The sequence below is a fragment of the Vipera ursinii genome (genome assembly GCF_947247035.1).
Source record: "Vipera ursinii genome assembly, chromosome: 14".
Lineage (NCBI taxonomy): Eukaryota > Metazoa > Chordata > Lepidosauria > Squamata > Viperidae > Vipera > Vipera ursinii.
In genome coordinates this window covers 2301043-2326722 of record NC_139527.1, presented here as the reverse complement: position 1 = coordinate 2326722, position 25680 = coordinate 2301043, and the positions used below count along the sequence as shown (strand labels likewise).

At 49.4% G+C, this 25680-nt stretch overlaps 2 protein-coding genes across 4 annotated transcripts; both read left to right on the top strand.

Annotated features, from left to right (window-relative positions):
• The first annotated feature begins 931 nt into the window (after window positions 1-931).
• On the top strand, window positions 932-21331 carry LOC310646907 (uncharacterized protein). 3 transcript variants are annotated; one of them, XM_083373718.1, is made up of 15 exons: window positions 932-2545; window positions 2702-2822; window positions 3443-3598; window positions 3849-4007; window positions 4558-4620; window positions 4800-4895; window positions 5837-5917; window positions 6759-6941; window positions 7938-8069; window positions 8792-9006; window positions 9327-9465; window positions 9615-9698; window positions 9840-10042; window positions 11060-11126; window positions 12729-12813. In XM_083373718.1, the coding sequence occupies exons 1-15, from the start codon at window positions 1656-1658 to the stop codon at window positions 12783-12785; spliced, it is 2646 nt and encodes an 881-aa protein (XP_083229844.1). In that variant the 5' UTR covers window positions 932-1655; the 3' UTR covers window positions 12786-12813. The 3 variants fall into 3 exon arrangements, with proteins under 3 accessions (XP_083229844.1, XP_083229845.1, XP_083229843.1); XM_083373719.1 differs by lacking the exons at window positions 11060-11126; window positions 12729-12813 and adding an exon at window positions 21226-21331 and having other exon boundaries at window positions 933-2545; XM_083373717.1 differs by lacking the exon at window positions 12729-12813 and having other exon boundaries at window positions 934-2545; window positions 11060-12358.
• On the top strand, window positions 20929-25429 carry LOC310646908 (uncharacterized protein). The gene is made up of 4 exons (XM_083373720.1): window positions 20929-21426; window positions 22163-22289; window positions 22987-23100; window positions 23603-25429. Exons 1-4 carry the CDS (start codon window positions 21403-21405, stop codon window positions 25066-25068), a joined length of 1731 nt encoding a protein of 576 aa, XP_083229846.1. The 5' UTR covers window positions 20929-21402; the 3' UTR covers window positions 25069-25429.
• Window positions 25430-25680: the final 251 nt, after the last annotated feature.

Sequence of the window (25680 nt, the reverse complement as noted above, 5' to 3'; positions counted from 1 at the left end):
GTCTCTGAACACAATCGCGCAGCCCAGAGAACCGGATCCACTCGCACTTGGGCTGCTAATATCCCTGCCCAGTTCTAAGTGGGAGACAGACTGGCTGGGATACGGAGTGGGGTTGCCGAAGGAAGTTGGGTCCAGCCCAAGGGCAGTTTTGGCATGAAGGCCGAACGATACCCTGACCCCCCCCCCCAAAGCGGCATCTGTGCTCCTATGTACCTACTCAGGATGCCGGGCTTCCCCAGGGACCCTTGACTGGGATAGACTTTGCCCATTAGCTGCACCGTCTATTGGTGCCCCTGGAAAGCAGCAAGAGTTCGCTTCGGCCACCCAGCGATATTCTGGATCCCGGCAGCCCAGAACAGGTAACCGTGGCGACCAAAACTGGATGCAGTATTCCACCTGTGGCCTTACCGACGCATTGTAAAGTGGTATTAACGCTTCAAGTGATCGCGATTCTATCCCCTCTGTTAAATGCAGCCTAGGATCGCCTTGGCCTTTTTTGGCTGCTGCAGCACACGGCTGGCTCCTCTTTAAGGGATCGTCCACTCGGACTCCGAGATCCCTCTCGCAGTCGCTCTGTTTGAGCCAGGTTTTCTGCTTCCTCAGAAGCGATGAGAGAGACCGCTGTCCCTCTGGTAAAGAGGTCGCACCCGTGGCCCAAGGGTCACTGCGATTTCCTGCTGGATCGCATCGACGCTCAGCTCAACCCCAACCAGGTAGGTCAGCCACACCTTGCTGTCTGTGCGTCAGGATCTGACACCTAGGTCTGTCCCTAGCTAGCCGAAGGAGACAGCTTTGCCCTTTGCACTCCAACTGGCTTTTGAAAGGTTTGGGCAAAAAGTCCTTCCTGGAACTTGGAATGCAAAAGTCTCAGAGTCATATCTGCTCCAGGAAGGCCCGTCCTGCCCACCTCACCCCATGCCCTGCATGCTTGCAGAGCTGAGTCTCTGCCCAGCTCATGCCAGGAAATTAAATCAAGCTAGATGGAGGAAGGTGCATTTCTTTGTTGGGTCTGCATCGCAGGATGAAAAGAGCTGAAGGGGCCTTGGAGATCATCTAAGCCAACCCCTGCCTAGGGCATCCCCTAACGATTTCGCCATCCCAGGGTTTGGATTTAAAAATGTGCTAAGCCATAGAGTGTCTAAACATGATTTTAAAATAAGTACAGTTTTCTATAGTCACAGAGCACCCAAAGAGATAAAAACCATTGCTTAAAATTTGCCAATAGATTATTATTATTTTTTTATAATAGGTTGTGAATCCTGCTAATGTGTTGGGTGTGTGCTGTCCAGATGTTTTGGACCTCATCAGCCACAGCCACCCTGTCTGCCCAAATATTTGGAAGGCGCCAGGGGTTACCCTAGATCCTTCAGCCCTCTTAAAGATTCAAAGATCTCAGACTGGAAGGGACTTTGGAGGTCTTCTAGTCCAGCCCTCTGCTCAAGAACTATAGGTTCTGCACCATCTTCTGAGATCTTGGCCATTTCTAGCCTGCCCTCCTTGTGAAATATCCCCCCTAACCTCCTACTCTTGCCTCACAGGGGCCTGGACCAAGGATCAAGGGAAGCAGTTGGGATGGTCCCCTCGGCCTGGGTGAAACCGAGGCCACTTCTAGGTCAGCAGATCCAGGCAGGACCAAGGCAGGTGGGGACGGAGACATGGACTGCAGAAGTCAGCTGCTGCACCTCCCTGACTCAAGGGAGGCCCTGAGCAGATCAGACTCCATTTGCACCGAAGACTTGGCTGCTGAGTTCCACAAAGGTCTGGTGGATCTGGGGCTGAGCTCCGAGGAGGATGAGGCCATTTCTGGTCTCGCATTAGGCCCCAGAGATGTGAGGCCACCAACATCCAAGGCCATCGTCCTGTCTGAGGTGGCTGGTCCTTGTCCATCTCTCCATCTTGCTTTGGATTCTCACAGATTGGAGTCGACAAGCAAGCAGTGGCCAGCAGGAGCGTCCAAGGAGAAACGGAGCCAAGAATTGGCTCCCCCTTCCAGAGAACGGCCACTCCGGAGTCTTCCTCAAGTCGGAGTCAAGAACGTGGCATCTCTTATTCAACACGGAGTCAAGAGCTGCTCGGCCAAGAGCTCCAGTGGAACGGGTGCAGGAAGGGGAGGCCAACTGTGGAAGAAGAATCTTCATGCCAGGCTCCAGAGCTCGAGAGAAGAAGGGGAAAAAATGGATTCCAGGAAAAGTGGATTCCTGGGATTAGAGCGAGGAGGAGAAGGACCAGAGCGATCTTCTGAACAGAGACAGGGCATCACTAGGAGCTCAAAGCACCGGTCGATGGTTGGAGAGCCTCGGTCGTCCTGGCAAAGGGCCAGAAGAACCACATCAAACGTTCGAGTCCCACCGAGGAGAGCAGAGGTCAGCCATCCTGAGAAGACCTCATCCTACTTCAACTTCTCCTCCTCCTCCTCCTCCTTCTCCTCCCAGCACGTGGCTCTGGAGCTGGAAGCATTTCAGGAAGCCCTACAGGAGCGCCAGGAGCTGGCGAGGAGGCTGGAGTTGCAAATGGAAGAACATCAGGAGAAAGTGGAGAAGGCCAGGTAATAAGCGTAGGACAAACCCCGAGGCAGATATTTGAGATCCATTGCCAAAATGGCAACGTGGTAAACACAGCTGGGGCTGGACTAGAAGACCTCCCAGGTCCCTTCCAATCCTGTTATTCAATCATTCGGTTGTGTCCTTCCGTCCTGCCGCAGGGCTGATCTGGGGCTGCTGGAATATAAGCAGGAGGTCTGCCTGAAGGAAGTCGTGGGACTGGAGCAAGAACTGAGCGTGCTCAGGCGGCAGGGCAGGCAGTACGGGGCTGTGCAGGTGGAGGTGAGGAAGGATGCACACCTGGGGGGGGAATTTCTCTCTTCCTTTCAGCCAGAGACACCCCCTGCCACTACCTTTAAGAGAGGACTATCAGAGGGGAGCATCCACAAGCTGCAGGGGCCCCCCAGGTCCCTTTCCCCCCCCACCAATCCTTAGAAAACTTTTCCTCAGATCACTCCCCAGACATATGAAGTGATGGCAAAACCTTTCGGCTTGGAGTGTCAAATATTCTGAAAATGCCTCAATGCTGGCAAGTCACTTCTCTTCCCCTGAATGAAAGAATAGAATAGAATAGAATAGAATAGAATAGAATAGAATAGAATAGAATAGAATAGAATAGAATAGAATAGAATAGAATAGAATAGAATAGAATAGAATAGGGTTGGGTAGAAGAATAGAATGGAATGGAATGGAATGGAATAACAAAGAAGAGAAGAGAAGAGAAGGAGAATTAGAATAGGATAGGATAGGATAGGATAGGATAGGACAGAATAGGACAGAACAGGACAGAATAGGACAGAATAGGACAGAATAGAATAGAACTAAAGTCGCAGCTACTCATCCTGCTTTGATTTATTTAGGATAAATTTCGTCATCTACTTCTCTGTGAACAAAAATCTTAGGTCTCTCGACTGGTCAGTGAGCGAGAAGAGCTGAGGGACCAAGTGGGCTGCTTAGAGCACCAGCTTTCTTCTCTGAAGCTCCAGCTGAGGAGTTCGAGAACCTTCTTGTCCTCCGTGGAGGAAATGGCCAGTGAGAAAACCAAGCAGCTCCAGGAGGTAAGGCGATCCCACTGGAGACCCTCCTCATCCAGGCACCATGTCTGGATGGTCACTTGGCATGACTGACGGCCACCCAAGAGACGAACCGTCTCTTTCAGATGTGGGGAGGAAAATTGGTTGCTTACAACTGGTTGTCCACTCAGGGTTTTCCCGAACTGCGAGCAAAGTTAACAAGAATAGGACCTGACCTTGTTGACAAGGTGGATCTCGGATCTAGAAGCAAAACTGAGGATTTTTGGCTTTGCAGGCTCTGCTGTCCAAGAAGGACCTGGAAATAGCGAGGATGCACAAGACCCTGTCCGTCTTGGAGGCGGAAAAGGGGGCCCTGGACGGTATTGTCAGGAGCCTGAAAGAGGAACACCAGCAACAGCTGAAGCAGCTTCAGCAAGAGGCCTTCCGGGAAAAGGTTTTCATTATGCTTCCTTGGCCATACATTTACTCTTCCTTAGCAATGATGGGAGTTCCTGTCTGCTTTGCTAAATGCCCTAGAATTGGGCAGAGCTTCGTATCCAAAGGTTTGGGAGACATTAAAGGGGATGTAGGTAGAGTGACAGGGACGCGGTGGCTCAGTGGGTTAGGACGCTGAGCTTGTCGATCAGAAGGTCGGCAGTTTGGCGGGTCGAATCACGAGCGCCGCATAGCAGAGTGAGCGCCTGTTACTTGTCCCAGCTTCTGCCAACCTAGCAGTTCGAAAGCACGTAAAAACGCAAGTAGAAAAATAGGGACCACTACGGTGGGAAGGTAACAGCGTTCCGTGTGCCTTTGGCGTCTAGTCATGCCGGCCACATGACCACGGAGACGTCCTCGGACAAGCGCTGGGTCTTCGGCTTTGAAACGGAGATGAGCACCGGCCCCTAGAGTCGGAAACGACTAGCACGTGTGTGCGGGGGAACCTTTACCTTAGCTAGAGTGAATGTGTAAGTAATTCCCCCCCACTTTTTTTTTCTTCTTCCCAGGAGAAAGAGCTCTGCAAGCTTAGGGAAGAGATGCAGCTGGAGAAGACGCAGGCTTTAGAAGAGGTATCCACGTGGGATCTTGCATCTCCGGGAATTGTGAGAGGTTGCGGAGAGTCTGGGAAAAGGATGGAAGCCAGAGAGGAGATCGGCCCTCAAGAGACAGAAGGGAAGGAAGTTCTTGGCAGCTGACCTCATAAAGAGTGACCAAGCCTATTTTAATTTTTTGTCCTTCTGTTTTTCAGCGTGCTGAAAGCTCAGAAGAGGCTAAAGCCAGCGCTCTTCGGGAGCAAGCTGAGATCTTCCAGAAGGAAGTTGAAGATCTACAAAAGATCATAAGGGTAGATGAATAGAATAGAATAGAATAGAATAGAATAGAATAGAATAGAATAGAATAGAATAGAATAGAATAGAATAGAATAGAATAGAATAGAATAGAATAACAGAGTTGGAAGGGACCTTGGAGGTCATCTAGTCCAACCCCCTGCTCAGGCAGGAAAACCTATACCATTTCAGACAAATGGTTGTCCAGTCTCTTCTTAAAAACTTCCAGTGTTGGCGCATTCACAACCTGGAAGTAATTACAGGTGGTCCTCAATTTACAACCACAGTGGAGCCCAAAGTTTCTGTTGTTAAGTGAGGCATTCATTGAGTGAGTTGTGCCTCATTTTCCGACCTTTCTTACCACTGTTGTTAAATGGATCACTGCAGCTGTTTCGTTAGTAACACGGTCGTTAAGTGAATCTGGCTTCCCCATTGACTTGGCTTGTCGGAAGGTCACTAAAGGGGGAAATCACGTGACCCCGGGACACTGCGACCGTCATATATGTGAGTCAGTTTCCAAGTGCCGCCTGAGTTTTGATCACCTGACCGTGAAGGATGCTGCAACGGTTGTAGGTGTGGAAAAGGGTCATCAGTCACTTTTTTCAGTACCGTTGTCACTTTGACCGGTCACTAAGCTAATGTTGTAAGTCGAGGAGTACCTGTATCAGAGACAAAAAGGGAAATAACTATGGTTAAGCTGAGAGAAAGGAAAAGGGCGATATTTGGGAAGTAGTGGCAATCAACGATGTAATTTGGAAAGATTAATATTAGTTAACCAGAATAGAGCTGGGGATACCCAACCGTTCTCTTAGCATCTTCGCGGGTGCATCTGAACCACCTCAGCAAAGTGTACTAGGTGCATAATGTAGCCATTATGTTTTCTTAACCTGGATTGAACGTGTTGTATGAATCCAGCCAGGGTAGCTTTTTTCCCACCCACCCCTTCCTTTCCATCCAGGAGCGAGAGGCAGAAGCCGTCCGCCAGCAGGCAGCTCTGCAGCAACAGGCAGCGGCCCTGAAGGTGGAGGCCCAGGAGATGGTAGGTTGGGTCCTGGCTTGTGTTTCCGCTTTCTTCCTGGTCAGCCCCTTTGGTCACAGAATCGTAGAAGGGGAGGGAGCTTAGAGATCACTTAGTCCAGTCTCTGCCTCTGCATGTAGCCTCAAATGCTGTTCTTTAAACACAGTCCTAAGACGAGAGTCCACCAGCCTTCTGAAGCAACCCACTCCGTTGTGGAATAACAGAACGACAGGGCTGGGAGGGACCGTGGAGGTCTTCTCGTCCAACCTCCTGCTTGAGCAGGAGACCCTGTAACCATTCCAGACAAACGGTTGTCCAATCTCTTCTTAAAAACCTCTAGTGATGAAGCACCCACAACTTCTGGAGGCAAGGAGTCCCCCTGGCTAATTGTTCCCACTGTTAGGATGTTTCTTCTTAATTCCAGGTTGCTTCTCTCCTTGATGAGTTTCCATCCGCTGCTTCTTGTCCTGCCTTCGGGTGCTTTGGAGAATAGCTTGACTCCCTCTTCTTTGTGTCAACCCCTCAAATACTGGAAGACTACTCTCACATCCCCCCTGGTCTTTCTTTTCATTAGACTGGCTATCCCCAGTTCCTGCGACCGTTCTTCCTACGTTTTAGCCCTTTGCTGCTCTTCTCTGCACTCTTGAGTCTCAGCATCTTTTTTACATCGTGATGATGACCAAAAACTGGGTGCAGTATTCCACTTCTAGCCCAGCGTATTTCAACCTTGGCTGCTGGCTGGGGAATTCCGGGAATTGACGTCCACACATCTTAAAGACACCAAGGCTGGAAGACTCTTCAGCCCATCCCAGGCCCCACCTTATTGCGATTGATTTGCTGCCCACTTGTGTGTCCTCCCCAGGTGCAGAATTCACTGGCCCAGGAGCAGAAGAAATGGGAGGCCAATGCCCGGGCAGCGCTCCAGATGCAGTGGCAGGCCCTGCGGGAACAGGACCGGAGGAGGCGGGTGGATCTCCAGAGAGCGCTGGAGAAAGAAAGGAAACTCAGCAGTTCTTTGCGGGATGCGGAGGCTGACCTCCGTCAGGTGAGGACCTCTGGACTGAGCCATGCCAGCAGCTTGATGGCACTGAGTACCAACCTTCTTTGGATCAGGAGGGTTAGCCCTGCAGTGTTGCTGTCCACATTCAGCTCAAGAATCCAAATACAGCACTAGGGATCATTCCGGTTCTGGAATTATTGAATACACGGCATAGTAGTGTCGAAGCAAAATTCACTTGGAGGTTCCTAGACATCAGTTCAAAGAATTAAACAACAGTCTCTTTGCCCGAGCCCCTGCTTGCTCACATAGTCCCTGTAAACAACTTCTCTTTGTTTATGGGAACCATCTGCTTTTCTTAACACACCTGCTTCAGTGTCCTTAGAAAGGCCTCAGGCTCTCATGAGCTGCAGCAAAATCAAATAGGTTTCATTTCTCTATCTAAATCCTTTTTTAAGACAACACCTCCCCTCCCCTCAATACTAACGGCAAGAAGAAATGAAGAGGCATGTAGCTACCAAAGTTTCATTCTTGACTGTTTGGATCCTGGGAAGAAGAGGGTCACACAACTGCGGAAGAGGCTGCCTCAACGGCTCCTTTAATAAAAATAATAAAAATGTTTGGGCTAGTAGTCCTCCTTAATTCTTCCACCTATGTGGTGGAATCTCCAGCTAGAGTAGGGGGTGGAGTAAAGAGAGCGGGCGAGCTTGGAATCCCTACAGGGAAGAAGAGAGAGAGGCCAGGGATCCTTGAATCCTTTCTTTGCTTGTTCCCAGGAGAGTATAGTTAGTCTGGCAAGATTCTTGTCAATAGGTAAGCAACAATGAAGAAACTACTCTGATCCATTTATGGTTTCGTTCCGGTTCCTTGTGCTTGACACCTACTTGATGAACGGCAGGAGGTCTGAAGTCATGGTTGCCTGAATTTGGTGGAGAACCAAGCGCCTCCCCACCCCACCCCGGCTCCTTGGGGTAGCCAGCCAAAGAGCCCAAGGGACAGCAAGGCAGGAGTGAGAACATCCCACCTGGGCATTTTGTGTTTCAGAAGTTGGAAGGCTTGGAGAACCAGACCCGTTTGTTGGAGGAGGAGAGACGAGCCAGCCTGGAAGAACTCCAGGTTGGGCTGCAGAAGGAGAAAGATGAAGCTCTCCAGAGGCTGCGGGAGGAGCTGGACCAGGTGAGGCAACCGCCCACCCACAGGAGCAGAGCTTGTGGGTTGCGAAGAGACAGTTGGCTTGGTAATAGTCCATCTGTTTTCCCACACTTGCGTTGTCGTGACCGTTTTGCCGTCCAATTTCAACAGCACCATGGGCTTCAGAATCTCCCCAAAAGGCAGCGATCTGCATTCAGGCACCTTAGAGTAGAGTAGAATAACGGAGTTGGAAGGGACCTTGCAGGTCATCTAGTCCAACCCCCACCCCTGCCCGAACAGGAGACCCTACACCATTTCTGACTGGTGGCAGTGCAGTCTCTTCTTGAAAGCTTCCAGCGATGAAGCTCCCACAACTTCTAAAAGCAACATCTGTTCCATTGGTTGATTGTCCTCACTATTTCTAGGCTGAATCTCTCCTTGGTCGGTTTCCATCCCATTGTTCTTTGTTTGGCCTTTGGGTGCTTTGGAAAATAGGTCGACACCCCCCCTCCTCTCTGTGACAGCCCCTCAAATATTGGAACTGTGCTATCATGTCTCTCCGGGTCCTTCTCTTCACTAGACTAGAATTAGATGGGTGGAGACCCTTGGAAAAAAGGCAGTTGGCCCGAACCCAGGCCAGACAGGGCTTTCCAAGATGACAACCAGTGTTACCTCGGTTTGCGGCAGTGAGAAACCCATCTGCTGAGCTTCCCTGGTTCCTGAAACAGATCCTTGGGGTGGCGCCTGGGTGTTTCTTCTTCACCCAGGAAAGGATGCAAGAAAAAGAAGAAGCGAGAGTGAAGCTACAACAGATGGAAGAAGATCGAGAACATCTGCAAGCAGAATGCAGCCGGTTGTCCCTCCGGGAGCGGGAAGCTCAGGCCCAGGCTGACCGGATGGATCAATTCTTGGCCAGCCAGGTTGTCTTCGCATGCCGGCAGCTCCAGGAGCTCCTCCCAGAGAAGGCCATCCTGCTGTACAGGTAGAATAGCAGGCGGGGCCTGGTCTGCGTCTGCTCTGCTTTTGTGAGCTGGTGGTTCTCTTGCCAAACAGGCAACCTCCAGCCTTTGCAAGGCATCAAAACTTGCGTGTAAATCACATGACCATGGGGATGCTGCAACGGTCACAATCATGAAAAAGGGTCCCAAGTCCCTTTTTTCCCAGTGCCGTTGTAACCTGGAACGGTCAGTAAAACAGACCGTTGTAGGTGAAGGTCTACCTGCAGATACCTTGAAAGGCTGTCCCGATGTCACAGTTGCAATAAAGGCAAATCCCACCATCGGCTGTCTCCTTCTTTCCCAGCGGGGCCCTGCCCCTCTCCTCCGGCGCTGCCCTCCAAGCTCTGCAGGAGGTGGGGGAGGAAATTAAGAGTTACATCCAGGACCTCAACCAGCAGCTCGAGAGGCAAAAACAGCGCATTTTCCAGATCCAGAGAGAGAAGGTGAGTGGGAGGCGCTTTGGACGATCAGGCCCTGAGAACCGAGGAAGTTAGCGGAGTGACCTCTGAGCACTTTCCTTTACATTGTTCGCCCTCGACTTACGACAGTGCTTCTCAAGCCACGTAATGGCTCGACTTTCTCCGTTCTGCAGGAGCTGGAGTTGAGGCAGCAGGAGGAGCAGCTTCGCCTGGAGAGTCGGTCGGTTCTCGAAGGCCTAAAAGAGAAGCTGGTTGAAGTGAGTCCAGGGCGGTTGGGGCCGTGAGATGCCTTTGGTCGTGGCCACGACGCTTTCCTGCTGGAACTGAGGCTTAGCATTTGAAAGTCACTTCTTGTTGGTGGCCCCCAGCCGCTTCTGATCGGACAAAATTCCCTTCAGGAACACATGGACGACATCCTGGCTCTGCAGCGCAGCTGGCTGAAGGAAAGGCAGGAGAAAGGCAAGCTCAGGTTTGGCCCACCACTGGAAGAGGGAGTTGGCGGGCGGGCTGCCGCACCAAAGAACGTGGCTTACGGCAAAGACAAAGCAGATCGCAGGCCCGTCAACGAACCGAAGGAGGAACTGAATCGTGAGCCAGAGAGGTGAGTGTTGCAAGATAACTTAGTTACCCGATCCATAAGGGTTGGATTCCAACTGCTAGAAATTTGCTCCAGATGTTTCGAAGGGAGGGCGCCAGATCAGGCTTGGCTTGGCATTTATGTGAATTGTAGTCCAGCATTTGCCGCTTTCCTCAAAGAATGAACTTTGACTTGGTCTTGTAAATGCGCCTGCGCGGATATGTCCTTCAAGAAAAATGAATAAAACCAGGATAATTAAAACCACAGGGGGAAAAAAAACAGTCATAAATACCTCAAGTGTCAACATCCAGTTCGAGAATCCAAATAAAACTCCAGGTTAACTCCGTTTCTGAAAATCTTACTGTTTATTGAATACACGGCTTGGTTATGTCAAAGCAAAACTAACTCTGAGGTTTCCACACCACTTCATAGACTTAAAACAATCGTTTCCCCAGCCAAACCTCCAAAGTCTTACGTAATCCATACCAACAAGTCCGCTTTGTTATGGGAACCGTCTGCTTCAAATCCACACCTGTTCTGGTGTCCTTGACAAGGCTTTACGTTCTCAGAGTCTGCAGCTGAATCGAAGAAAGTTTCATCAGATCTCTGGGAAGGAGAAGTTCCCCTGGTTTGAATTTCTGGGTTTTTGTATAGCTTTCCTACCAAATATCATCAGAGCTTCATGCCGGTCCTTGTGATATACTACTGTGGGCTTCATTTATTTCCATAAGTAAAGTCATGAAACACAGGTGCCTCCGGAATCTTGGATTACTCTCAGCAGCAAAACCCAAAGAGCGATAAATATTTTTTTTCACAGATCTTTTAAGTGTGTGCTCTAAATATTGCAGCTTTCCGCAATTGTGTGCTCAATGAAGCAATTTTGGACAGAATGTGGCAGCAGATCTCTAGATGTAATACTGGCCTTCTGTACGTGGCTTTAGGCCCTGTTGCTTTTCATGTCCTGTTCACAAAGGTTGAGCTTTTCTAGCTCTAGTTAAGCTTCTAACTTTGAATGTTCACAACTGCGCGTCTCCCTTCCAGATCTTTATCCAGCAATTTATGCAAGAATCTGGCCACTCCTGGATCAGAAGGAAGACATTTCTCTACGGTAAAAGCAGGGAGGTTCCCCAAGAGGGGAGGGGGAGTTACAAAGTCTCCTGCCTTGCAAATACCCAGAGGGTTTGCAGATGCCAAAATGGTTGGCCAAGGATGGGACAGACACATTTCCAGTTGCCAGAAGACCTCAAAGACCACTTGCATCAACCCTTCTGTGGCCAACTGCCCATCAGCCATGCTGGATTTGGAGATCTCTAAATTTCCAACCCAAACGGAAAAATGCCAAGTTGGTGATGTCCTGGAGCATGTCTCTAATCTGGAATTGGTAAAAAAAACACCGCTTCCGGGAAGATCAGCAACATCAGGGGTGCTGGCTAATGGGCTAGGCTGCCTTCAAAGCCAACCAATCAGCAGGGAAATCCAGCTGGAAGTGGGGAAGGAAATAGGCTGCCAGGAATGAAGGGGTTAACCGAAAGAGGAGTGGGGGGGGAAGAGGTGATATTCTCAGCTGAGCAAAAGGAAAACTCTGGAGCCTGGATTGCCTTTGCCCAGACAATCCAATCAATCAATCAATCAATCAGAATAGAGCCGGAAGGGACCTTGGAGGTCTTCTAGTCCAGCCCCCTGCTCAGGCAGGAGACCCTATACCATTTGAGGTTCTTAAAAGCCTCCAGTGATGGAGCACCCACAACTTCTAAAGGCAAGCCGTTCCACTGGTTAATTGTTCTTAATTCCAGGTTGCTTCTCTCTTTGATTAATTTCCATCCATTGTTTCTCATCTTCCAAAGCCTTCTGGGGCTTTGGAGAATAAGTGGAACACCCACCCACCCCACGCTCCTCTTTGCGGCAGCCTTAATCCCGGAGAGGCTGCCGCAAAGAGGACGCCACAAAAGCTTCTGCTAGAGATAGGAGCACGCATAGGTTCATATCCTTCTGGTTATCACTCGCCCCACTTAGGTGGGGCAGAGTGAAGCACAGCCTAGTCCCTAGGATGCTTATTGAAATGTGCGATGCACACAACAATGGGAAGTCACAGCTACGAGTTCTTTAGCTGGTGGTGTTGGTCTTCCTATGCATCGAGTTCCTCCCAAGAAACTAAGATGTCATGACGTATCAGCATAGTATATGTCTACGTACTACGTGCGTACGTAGGTACGGTATACTATATGCATATGTGGTAGTTTATGTATGAAATGTACGTAGGTACAAAAATAAATATGTGTACTTGCAATAGTGGTGCATATGTATATGTATATAGAGAATGCGCATGTTTATCGTGCAATATATAATAAAGTGTAATTATTATTGTTCCTCTGCCCGAGTTGTCAAGACACACCCGGAAGTGTTGATGTTTTTTTCCCCCATGGGAAGGACTATCCTTCTTCATCTTCTTGCACAACCGCATAGCAGGATGGGAATCGGAGTACTTCCACATTCAGATCAGTGATCTATTATTTGGGGTTGTATTCCCAGTCTACCATCCCAACGCGGTAGGTAGGCAGGCTTCCGCTGAAACGGCAGGGACCCCATGTGGCCATCTAGTCCACCCCGACGGAACTGATCTATCTTCTCATTGTATGGTCTGAAGTTGGATTTGCTCCCGAGGAGTTCCTTGGGGGAAGTGCAGCGGGTGCCCTCATTTTTTTTCCCCTAGCCGCTCGCCGGGTGCAGGCGCCGACCTGCACGTCAGCTTCCGCCTACGGTTGCGTGACATCCTGAAGCCCCAAACCAGCCGACCGAGTTTGAGCTTAAAGCAACCACCGGCGTTCTTCCCGGCCGGTTTCAATGGCTCAGTTCGCTTGCCCGAGTTCCTACGGTTCGCGGAGCTCGCCACTGACACCCGGGTCTCGCAGCCACAGCCTCTTTCCAAGCAGAGCCCAATAAAAGCCGCAATGGCCCGGGACGCCAGCCGCTCAGCTCTTGGTCCCCCAACCGCGGGCTCCGCTCCTTCCGCCAGGTGAGCAGACCGCGGTGCGCTCCATCGCGACCCTCCCTCGCCTTCCCACGGGAAGCGCGCGTGGGGGATTCCCCCAGCCCGCCTGGCGAAACCCCGAGGGCCACTTGGCGGCAGCGACGGCCGATTCCTTCCTTCCTTCCTTCCTTCCCTCCTTCCCTCCTTCCTTCCTTCCCTCCCTCCCTCCCTCCTTCCCTTCCTTCCTTCTTCCTTCCTTCCCTCCCTCCCTCCCTCCCTCCCTCCTTTCTTCCTTCCTCCCTCCCTCCCTCCCTCCCTCCCTCCTTCCTTCCTTCCTTCCTTCCTTCCTTCCTTCCTTCCTTCCTTCCTTCTTTCCTCCCTTCCTTCCTTCCTCCCTTCCTTCCTTCCTTCCTTCCTTCCTTCCTTCCTTCCTTCCTTCCTTCCTTCCTTCCTTCCTTCCTTCCTTCCTTCCTTCCTTCCTTCCCCGAACCCTCCGCCTTCCCTAAAAGAAGCGAAAGACCCCCGCGCTTCCTTCCGAGACGCCGGGCGCGCGGGACTCCCGGGACCCCGGCCTCAAAGCTCGGAGCCCCGCCGGCGATCCCGGGCCGCGCCGCCTTCCGAGCGAGCAGCCGGGCGCCGGGCGCGGCTCCTGCCGGCTCCCCTTCGCCGGCGGCCAGGCGGGGGCGGTGTGCGGATCGCGCGCCTGCCTACCTGCGGCGAGGCAGGGGTTAAGGCCGGCGAGCCCTCCCCGCCGCCTTCGGCCTGCCCACCGCCGGTGCCCAGCCGGGCAGGAGAGCCGGGCGCGGGGCTGCGCACCTCGGGTGGCGGGTAAGCGCCGCGCCGGCCGGCTTTCGTTCCCAGCTGGATCGGGCGCGGCGATTCTTCCCGGCGAGGGTCGTGCGTGGGCAGCGCTTTCGCTCCGGGCGTGGCGCGTGGGGAGTTCTTCGGGGTCTCGGCGGGGCCGGGAAGCCGCGGAGGGGCAGGAGGGGAGGGGGTCGCACGCATAATTTGAGCACATTGATAGCAACCCTCACAATTCAAACCCTTATTAAAACACACACACACACACACACGCACACGCACACACATATTTTTATTTTTGGAGAATTGTGTGGATCGAGTCGGAGCTGATGGTAAAGCAGAGAATCCAGGACTATCGATTGAAGCAAGGGGGAGCAGAATTCCCACCGCTCTCCTTCCAGCGGTTTGCATCTGGACATGGTTTCTCCGCTCTTGCAGCAGTTGACGCTGGGCTGCTGAGGGACTAGGGCCTTAGCAAGCCCTGGTGGCTACGGTGTTTATTATATGCCGCACAGAGGAAGGTGATGGAAACAGCCTGTTTTGGGATCTGGATTTTCCAAACATACCTTGGAAATTCATGGCATGATTGGAGGCTAAATAAATTCTTCTCTTCAGTTATAGAGTGGTGGAAGGAAGAAAAAAAAAGTTTCCAGGATCTTTTCGAATTGGCAAGGCATCCTCGGGGCTGAATCCGCCCATATTCGGCTGAAAGTTCTCTGCAGGAGAATTCTTCCCATATAGAAAACTAGCCTGGCAGAATGTGTCTTTGAGGAGCTAGGGCTCTAGGGGAGAGGAATTGGGGGAGCAGGGACCCCCCCATCTCTTCTAGAACCAGTAGGAGGGGGGAAACATGGGGGCTCTCCAAAGGGCACTGCGGAGGGGGTGGATTTGGGATGGCGTCACACCAGGCTGCAAGGCGGCAGGTGAGATATTTGTGGAAGAGGGAGGGGGGATGGTCCAGTCCTCACCCCCCCCCAACTCCAGCACTTCATGTCATTATTGCAGCAATGGTGGCTGACCAGCTCTGGGGGAGAGAGAGACAGGGAAAAAAAAACGCTTCGGGAGCCAGAGGCTGTGGCTGATTTGCATGCTTAATCTATGCATTTGCTCATGGTATTTGCATAAAATTTGCATGCATGAGGTTCCTTCCTCCCCCCCCCCCAGCTTATGAGGGTTTTGAATGCTGTAGTATTTCCAGCTGGGATGTGTGTGTGTGTGTGTGTGTGTAGGACTTAGGCATATTCGGAAAAGGGAAATTTCTGAGACGGATGCCAAATTATTTCGATCATGTGACCACAGAGATGCTGCAGCGGTCGTTAAGGGTGGGAAAAACGGCCGCCCGTTTCTTTTTTCCATGCTGTCGCAACTTGGAAGGGTCACTCAGGACTCCCTGTATGCTGTTTGAAGACGAATGATTGGTCCAATCCCTTCTTTAAAAAACCCAAGCGACGGGCTTCCGGTGGCGTCACGGCGCCGAAGACAGCCTTCCCGGGCTGCCCGCGGCTCAGCTGTTTGTTTTTTCGCCCGTAACAGCGCCGAACAGCTGTTCGGGCGAAATTGAAGCCCCCTCCTCGGGAGAAGAGGAGGGGGTGAGGCCCCAGGTAGGGGTTGAGTTCTCCGAGGCCGCCTGAGCTCGGAGCTTGGGCGGCTGAAGGATTGAACTCCCCCGAAGCCTGGGTTGCTCCCAGCTGGTCGGCGTGTCTGCTCTGAACTTCTTGGAGCAGAGCCAGGCGTCTGTGAACCATCCCTGCCTGAAGAAAGGACTATGATTTAAAGGAGCAGGCAGAGCGATACAAGAGATAAAGGTGAAGAGGCTTATTTTATTATACTCTCTAACTACTTGAACTTTTTAAACTCTAAGTGAAAGTGCGTCATATTTGAGGATTAAAAGATGGCGGCGAAACCTCCCCCTAAAACTCTTCGGAGTGGTGGATCCTCGCCAGTGCAACAATCATCTTTACAGGCGTTGCACCCTTCTGAAGCGCTGACAGCGAAGGAGTTTCGAGATGCTGTGGATAAACTTTTGGACTCAATTAATCAATCAATGGCTGACAAATTTGCGCAGATGGAGGAGAAATTGGAGAAACTGGAGGAGAGAATGGAAGAGAGGATGGAACAGAAGCTCAGCGTGATGAAGGTAGACATTTTGTCTTCAGTGCATAAAGTGGCGGAATGTGTGGAAGAATTAGATGAAAAGATGGATGATTTGGCTCAAAGGAATGCTATATTAGAAGTTAAAGTAAGAGAGAATGAAAATGTAAGAGACAAACTGGAGAAGGACTTAAGTTTAGCCCAATTTTACCAGATGCAGTTTGCTGTCAGAATCAGAGGTTTAAAAGAGGATACTAAAGAAGATTTGAAGCAGCTGATCTCTGAGGCTTTTGAAGAAGTATTAAACCTGCCAGCATCTGAAATAAGAGCAGCTATGGATAAAGTGTTTCGGGTGAATTCATGGATTGCCAGACAGAGGAAGTTGCCTAGAGATGTGGTGGTTTATTTTGCAAAAAGAGAGATCAGAGATCAAATTATACAAGCTGCCTATGATGTTAAAGTGGTGATTGCTGAACAAGAAGTTTTGGTTTTAAAAGAAATTCCTCCAAGGATTTTAAGGGGAAGGAAGGATTATACATTCCTCGTGCATGAGCTCAAGCAAAGAGATATAAGGTTCAGATGGGAGATTCCTCAGGGGCTGATGGTGATGCATGAAGGTAAAAGGTACCGGTTGATTACTGTGAAGCAAGCGCGTGATTTCTACAATAATGTCCTAAAAGCAACCCCATTAACGCTCCTGGAAGCTGGAAAAGGATCTGGAGAAGAAGAACAACAAGAGGAGGAAACAGAGGAAAGTGGCGTGGGAGGAGATCAAGTTACAACTTCTTTGGATGATCCTAGAGAGCAAAGAGTGACGCGTGCTGCTTTAAAACGAGCAAAGAAAATAATAGAACAAGATCAGCAAAAGACTTCAGTTTCTTCGCAACGTACATACAGTCAAGCTGTGGGAGGGGCACGGCCTAAAGAAGTTAGTCCTATCAAGGCTGTGGTCCAAGGGCTTCTGGATGATATGCATGGCAACTAAATTTTTAACTTGGAATGTTAATGGACTAAATTCACCGCAGAAGAGGAAGAAAGTTTTTCAATATTTAAAGCAATTTAAGATAGATGTTATATGCTTGCAAGAAACGCATATTAGAGTTTTGGATCAAAAGTATTTACTGAACTCGAGACTGGGTACGCATTTTGTTGCCTCTGCAGAGAATAAGAAAAATGGAGTAGTTGTTTATGTTAAAAGTGCCTTAACAGCAGACTTAATTGAAGCAGATAAGCATGGAAGATATGTTATGATTGAGCTGCTGTTAGAAGGTAAAAAGATGCTTCTAGTTGGACTATATGCACCTAACCAACAACAAGTTGATTTTTTTAGCTTACTTCATACAAAGCTTACCCAGTTGGATTATAAATCTTTTATTATTATGGGAGATTGGAATGGTGTTCTGGATGTACACTTGGATAAAGCTGGAGCTTTTAAGCGTATTCCAAGCCACGCCAGACTGCCTAAAACTTTTTTTGAATTGAAGGATGATCTCGAATTGCGAGATATATGGCGGGAGAGGCACCTGCAGGAGAAGGATTATACTTTTTATTCTGACAGACACCAATCTTTCTCAAGGATTGATTTTATTTTGTTGACTAATGATTTCTTTTTGAGAACTAAAAAAGTGAAGATATGTGCAAGAACTATTTCAGACCACAGTCCAGTTTGGTTGGAGATTGATAAGGAGAAAAGCGACAGGCGCTCGTGGCGCGTAAATGAGAATTTGTTTAGAGATCAGAGAAATGTGGAAGAATGTAAACAGCGGATGAAGGATTTTTTTGAGATTAATATGAATAAGGGTACCTCTATGGATATGGTTTGGGATGCTAGTAAGGCCTATATGAGAGGTGTGTTGATATATATGAATAATAGACGTAGACGTGTAGTGGAAACTAGAAGGAAAGAACTGGAGAATGAAATAAAGGAAAAAGAAAGGGCTTTGATTTTGGATCCAGGGGACGTGAAGATTAAAGAGGCTATTAGGTTGTTAAGAGGACAATTTGATAAATTAATGGCAGACCAAGTGGCAACCAATCTGCGGTTTGCTAGGCATAATACTTTTTGCAACGCTAATAAACCAGGCAGATGGTTAGCCTATAGACTGAGGAAGAAACAAAGGGCCTCTAATATAGACAAGATTGAATATAAAGGAAGGGTCGTGTTTCAACAGAATCTTATTAAGGATGCTTTTGTGGATTTTTACTCGAAATTATATACCAAAGAGGAAATTGAGGTAAAAGACATTGATAAATATTTGGAGAATGCTAACATTCCGGTCCTTACGCAAGCACAAAGAGAGGGGATTAATCAACTGATCACAGAGGAAGAAATCCTTACAGCAATTAAGGATTTGAAGGTTGATAAGGCGCCCGGTACAGATGGCTTGTCTGCGGCTTTTTATAAAAATTTACAATTTGAGATGATAAAACCGTTAAAGGAACTGTTCCAGACAATCCAGAGGGGGGGAAAGGTGCCACCGTCTTGGAGAACAGCTTTTATCTCATTGATTCCGAAGGAAGATCAGGATGCTACTCAAGTTAAAAATTATAGACCGATTTCGCTTTTAAATACAGATTATAAGATATTTGCTAAGGTTTTGGCTAATAGACTGATGAGGGTTCTGCAACAGGTGATTCATGGGGATCAAACGGGGTTTATTAGTGGTAGGCAAATGAAAAATAATGTTAGACATATAGTTGATGTGTTAGAGTATTTGGAAAGGCACAACCAGATCTCTGCAGCGCTAATCTTTTTAGATGCTGAAAAGGCTTTTGATCAATTGAATTGGCAATTTCTGTTGAGAATGTTAGATAAAATGGATTTTGGGGAAAATTTCTTACAGCCGATTAGGGCATTATATCAAAAGCAAACTGCCCGAATCATAGTTAACAATAGTCTGACGGCAGTATGTAATATTGAGAAGGGCACAAGGCAAGGATGTCCGTTATCGCCCTTGTTATTTGTATTAACTTTAGAGATATTATTGAACAAGATTCGGAATTCGGAAAAAATTAAGGGGATACAAGTTGGAGACCAGGACTATAGATTGAGAGCATTTGCAGATGATCTGGTTGTTACAGTGACCCAGCCAGAGAACTCTGTTGTGGACCTGATAGAGATAATAACACAATATGGGAAGGTTTCTGGATTTAAAGTAAACATACAGAAAACTAAAATTTTGGCTAGAAACATGACAGTTTCACAGAAGGCCTTCTTGGAAGGATTAACTGGATTTGAGATTGTTAAAAGGGTTAAATATTTGGGGGTAATTTTGTCGCCCTCGAATACAAAGCTATACAAAAATAATTATGAAAAATTGTGGGGGAAAATTCAAAAAGAATTGGAGAGTTGGCAAAAATTGCAATTGACTTTGTTGGGACGGATTGCAGCAGTGAAAATGAATGTCCTGCCCAAATTTTTATTTTTATTCCAAATGATACCGATTCTTAAGAAAGACTCTAATTTGGAGGAATGGCAGCGTGGTATCAATAAATTTGTGTGGGCAGGGAAAAAGCCACGAGTTAAACTTAAGATTATGCAGGATATTCGTGAGAGAGGTGGCCTTAAATTGCCTAATTTTAAATTATATTATGAAGCTGCTGCATTAGTAGGAATAAGTGATTGGATCAATTTGACGCAATCGAGGTTATTAAATCTTGAGGGCCATGATTTGTTGTTTGGCTGGCATGCATATTTGTTGTATGATAAGAAGGTAGGTACTGTGTTTAGGACGCATATTTTAAGACAGGCATTGCTGAGAGTTTGGAAGAAGTATAGACATAAGCTAAGTTGTAAGATACCATTGTGGGCAATTCCAAAACACGCAATAGAAAATATACATGCTGGTTTCAAACACGATGAGACTACCTATAAGGAAATTTTAAGTTTGGAAAGGAATGTTTGGTGCTTGAAATCATATAGCTTCTTGCGAGAAGAGAAGGTTGTTCAAACATGGTTTCAATATACTCAGTTACGGGCCAGGTGGAAAGAAGACCAGAAAATTGGATTTGCAACGATTGATGAAAATCTGATAAAGCAAATTAGAAATCAGGGACCTGCACACATTAAACGGATATATCTTGCATTGATAGAGATTGATTCAGAAACAGAGCTTGTTAAGGACTGTATGATAAAATGGGCCCAAAATATCCAGGAAGTTATTACAATGGACATGTGGGAGAAGATTTGGGTGAGGAATGTGAAATTTACTCAAGCTCAAAATTTAAGAGAGAATTTTTATAAGATGTTTTATAGATGGCATCTAGATCCTAAAAAGCTTGCAAGTATGTACCCGAATTATCAGCCTAAGTGTTGGAGGTGCGGGGCTGAAGATGCAACATATTTTCACATATGGTGGACATGTAAAAAGGTTAAGGCCTTTTGGATTAAAATTTGGTGGAATATACAGAAGATCTTTAAAAGGAGGATAAAGTTTTGTCCGCAATTTTTTTTGTTGGGAATAATTGTTGATGCTACAGTGGTGGACTCCAAGTTGATGCTGAATTTAGTCACGGCAGCAAGACTTTTGATAGGACAATATTGGAAGAAAGAGGAGCTGCCGACTATAGAAGAATGGACTTTAAAGGTTTCCGACCTGGCAGAGATGGCGAAGATATCGGCTTATTTGAAAGATTACTCGCAAGAACGTTATATTTTGGAATGGAGAAAGTGGATTGAGTATATCCAGAATAAGTATAGGGTTAAGAAGTTTTATTTAGCATTCGAATAAGTCTTCTTTCGAGTTTTTTCTTTTCTTTTCCTATTTTTTTTTATATATATTTAATAATGTTAAGTTTTGTTTGTTCTTATATAAGTTAGAGAGTGATGGATTTTAGAATTTATGGTTGTTAGTATATGGTTGCTTATGATTGCTTTTATATATATATACCTTGTATTTAGCTCTGGGAAGTCCGGGGGGGGGGAGGGGGGTGGGGGGGAGGGAGGGGAGGGAAGAGGGAGGGGGGAAGGGGGGAGGGAAGGGGGGAGGGAAGAGGTAGGGGGGAGGTAGGGAGGGGAGGGTGGAGGGGGATGGGGGTTTTTAATGGAAAATTGTATTGTAAAACTTTTCAATAAAAAAAAAAAAAAAAAAAAAAACCCAAGCGACGGAGCAGCCGCAACTTCTGGTGGCAAGCCGTTCCACCGGTTAATTGTTCTCCCGGCCAGGAAATTTAAAGCTAAGACCACCTTTACTGTCAACTGTGTATCTCACGACGAAATGAAGGGCCGTCCACAGTGCGCACTACACCCAAGTCGAAACCGCGAGTCAAAACGTACATTATAAATGTCTCCTTCTGTCTCTTTTCCTCTCCTCTCCTTCGCCCCCTTCCCCCCGCCCGCTTCCTATAGCCGGTGACGGGTTTGCAATCCTCCTGGGAACCCCCCCTGTTTTTAAGCTGGCCTTTCCCACCCAAATTATGCCTAAGAGCGAAGGAGAAACCGTCCTGCATTGATCAGCTTGTCGTATTGATTCTGACCCCCTTGGAAGAACGAAGGACCTGGACCAGCAAGGCCTCACCTTGAGACATGGCTGGAGGCCCCCCACGGCAGGTAAGTCTGTCCTCTGCTCCACCTGGCTTCTGTCCCACTTTGCCTCCTATGGGGCCGACTCTTCAGTGGAACAGGGAGGGAGGGGGGAGAAAGGTGGGTTAAACAATTGCTCCCCAACAAAGACAAGTTACCAACGCGGAAGGCTTTGGGCTTGAGAGGAGGAAGTAAAAAGGAGATTTTTAAATCACTGACCTCCACACACTAAACCATTCTAAATCCTTCCAAATCTTTCTTTTAAAAAATTTTTTAGTAGAAATTATGCCAGTTGGGGGAATGAAATCAGGAAAAAACAAACAAACCCAGGGATGGCCCGATGCTGTTATTTGCTTGGTGGCTCAGTGGGTTAGGACGCTGAGCTTGTCGATCAGAAGGTCGGCAGTTTGGCGGGTCGAATCCCGAGTCCCGTGTAACAGAGTGAGCGCCTGTTACTCGTCCCAGCTTCTGCCAACCTAACAGTTCGAAAGCACGTAAAAATGCAAGTAGAAAAATAGGGACCGCTCCGGTGGGAAGGTAACAGCATTCCGTGCGTCTTTGGCGTCCAGTCATGCCGGCCACATGACCACGGAGACGTCCTCGGACAAGCGCTGGCTCTTCGGCTTTGAAACGGAGATGAGCTGGAAACGACTAGCACGCATGTGCGGGGGAACCTTTACCTTTACCTTTTACCCCACCCACCCACCCCCGAAGAGAAGGGAAACTGGGGCAGCCCTTGAGCTCTCTGGGTCCCTTTTTTCAGGATCCAGTGACCTTTGAGGAGGTGGCCATCTACTTTTCCGCGAAAGAGTGGGAAACGCTGACTGACTGGCAGAGGAGCCTCTACTGGGACGTCATGAAGGACAACTTTGAGGCCCTGGTGTCTCTAGGTAGGTGGTGAGAGTGTGGCGGGGTGGGAGAGTGTGTGGGGGTTCCTGGTTAAAAACAACATGCATTCTTTGAAGGATGAACTTTTTCCTGACACTTCAAAGCATAGGTAGTTCTCGACATAGGAGAACCCCAAATTTACGTCAGTAAACGAGACACTTGTTGAGCGAGCTTTGCCCCCATGCACGACTTTTCTCGCCACATTTCTTAAGTGAATCCCTGCGGTTGTTAAATGAGTCACGTGGTCGTTCAGTGAATCTGGCCTCCCCCATGGACTTTGCTTTTCAGGAGGTTGCCAAAGGGGATTTTCCCCCCGACCCCGGGGTCGTTGCGACCGTCATAAATGCGAGTTGGTTGCCAAGCGTCTGAATTTGAATCACGTGACTAATGGGGGGGGGAGGCTGCAAAGATCGTAACTATGGAAAACGGTCATAAGTCACTTTTTTCAGTTTGCCGTTGTAACTTTGAGCGGTCACTAAATGAACTGCTGTAAGTCGAGGACCAACTGTAAATAGGAAAGGAAAGGAAATAACAAGATAATAAGAGATAACAAAGCCAAAAGTGCAGAAAGAAAAGGGAAAAGAAATTCAGAAAAAGATGATCTGGGCCTTGCGCCCCCTCCCCCCCACAGACACACACCAAGGAGGGCAGTGAAAGGGCAGGATTCGCTCCCACCTCTCTCTCTCTTTTGGCCCCCAGGTCTAGCTGTGCAGCCCCCCAGCGTCCTCCTGCAGATCGGAGGCCGGGAGAAGCTCTGTGCGGGGAGAGCGCAGTTCCCAAAGTCCAGAGAGGATTCAAAGGACAATTTTGAGGGTACGTCTGAAGCCGCAGATCCCTGAGGACGGTTCCCTTGCCTGGAGGCAGGAGGAGAAATCAAAATGGCGCTTCCAACCGTCTGCAGGGCTGGTTTTTTCAATTGCAGAGAAGTTGGGGATTTCTGCGGTGGGAGTGTGAATAATTTGGGGAGGGGGGGCAGGGAAGTGTTGGGGACCGCCAGCTCACAATGGCCTGGTAGAATCAAAGGAGGGGATCTTAGAGGTCACTTAGTTCAACCCCTGGCGATCTTTGACCGCCAAAGGAGAACTTGCCACATTGTGTTGGTAGGATGCCCCCTCCCCATCCCCCACCCCAGTGGCAACTGCAGCCTTGCAACTGGCCATCCCCAGGTGCTTTGTAACGCTCTCCCTTCCCGCGATGGCCATTCCGTGACAACTCCCCTTACTCGGAGTTTGTGCCGAAAGGCGCTCCAAATTACACCGTATTTTTTCTCTCGTGCGTCTGCGTAATGCTTTTGTTCGGTCTCTTGTCCCCACAGGTGGCCAGCCGACCATTAAAGAAGAGCCAGCCCTTGATGGATGCGACACCGGGCCGCCGTGCTCTCCACCAGCCCGGAAGGGGAGCCAGCACCATGGGTCTCTCTGTGAGCAGTCCGGGTGGATGGGAGGCTCCCTCGGGCCTGATTCTGAAGTAAACGGGGACATGGGGCTCAAGCGGGAGAACCACAGCCTGGTGGGTGAGCAGCCTCTGCCGGTGGAATTTCGGGCTGCACCTCGAGGGGCTGGGGAAAGCGGTTTCCGGCCCCCGAGCGCCACTGACCCCCAGCCAGGCACCCATGAGGAGATGCTGCTGATCTGCACCCAGTGCCAGAAGTGTTTTCCCGTCCATTCTGCTCTCCACATCCCGACGGTGGTGCCCCGTGGAGCATTGGGGCAGGTGTGCCCTGAATGTGAGCGCAGCCCTGTTAAGAGCCCCCCGACCCCTGCTGAACCCCTAAGCCGAGCCGGGGTGTTGCCTTCCTGCTCCTGTGCACACTGCTCCACGCTGAGCCCAAGGGGGGTCCTCAAGGAGGAGAGGCCCTACAAGTGCGGGAAGTGTGACAAGACCTTCCGATACGCCCACGAGTACAGCTGGCACCAGAAGGTGCACGCCGGAGAAAAGACCTACCGGTGCAGCGACTGCGCCAAAGTCTTCCGGCACCAGCAGGAGCTGATGTGGCACCAGCGCACCCACACGGCCGAGTGGCCCCACAAATGTGGCGCCTGTGGGAAGAACTTCCGCTTCAAGCAAGAGCTGGCGTGGCACCTGAAGACCCACTCTGTGGAGCGCCCGTACAAGTGCCCCGAGTGCGAGAAGAGCTTCCGGTACAAGCAGGAGTTCATGTGGCACCAGCGGGCCCATGTGGGCGACCGGCCGTACAAGTGTCCGGAGTGCGAGAAGAGCTTCCGCTTCAAGCAGGAGTTCACCTGGCACCAGAGGAGCCACGCCGGAGAGAAGACCTACCGGTGTCCCGGCTGCGAGAAGAGCTTCCGCTACAAGCAGGAGTTCGTCTGGCACCAACGGATTCACACCGGGGAGCAGCCGTACCCCTGCGCCTCCTGCAGCTCCACCTTCACCTGCCGGCAGGAGTACATGCGCCACCAGCGGCTGCACGACGGGGAGAAGCCCTACCAGTGTCCCCACTGTGAAAAGACTTTCCGCCGGGGCTCCACCCTCATCCGGCACCGGCGCGTCCACATGGGCGAAGGGCCCTTCAAATGCCCCCACTGCCAGCGGGCCTTTGGCCAGAGCGCCAATCTCCTCAAGCACCAGCGGACGCACGGCCTGAAGAGCCAGCCGCTGCAGGCCGCCTCAGAGTGGGCGCCCTGCCTGCAGGACACCGTGCCCAGCCTGCTCAGCCTGAAGACGGTCTCAGGGGGGGCCCTGCTCCTGCTCAACCTGCCGGACCCCAACCGTGGGAGGGATCCGGGGGCCAAGCCCGAGGCGTGGGAGCCTCAGATGTGACCTGAATCACGCGGTGGCATTTTCGGGCTGGCATCTCTTCAAGCGTGGGAATGTTGGCTTTGCTAAAGAGTTGGATTGAGTCCACCGTGCGTCAGACCTGCCCCAACTCAGGACCCCAGGAATGGAAGACCCTCAACTCCATTCGGTTGAAGCGATGGGGTCGTTTACTAGCGTTTTTCCCCTGCCTTTTCCATCCACAGTCACGCAATCGGAGAATCTGGAGTGTATGATGGTAGGGAAAAAAAAAACAATCATTTTTTCGCAAGATCTCATTTAGATCTTAACGAACATTCTATTATTGTATTTATTTACAGAAAGCTTTTGTAAAAAAAAAGTAAAAATAAAAATAATGTTCCGACGACCTGCTCTGCATCCGGCTAAACAACTTTGGAGTTTTATATTTCATTATTGATTGATTGATTGATTGATTGCTTGGTTGATGGATGGATTGCAGTCCTTCTTTTTCTGTGATATACCTGCTGCCAGTTCAGGCCCGTGGTTTAGAGGATAATATCCAGGCCAACAATGGAAAATGCACAATCAGAATTTCGGCCTTCCTTAGCGCTGAAATAATTGTCCAAATTTCAGAGTGACATTTTCTTTTCCTTAGGA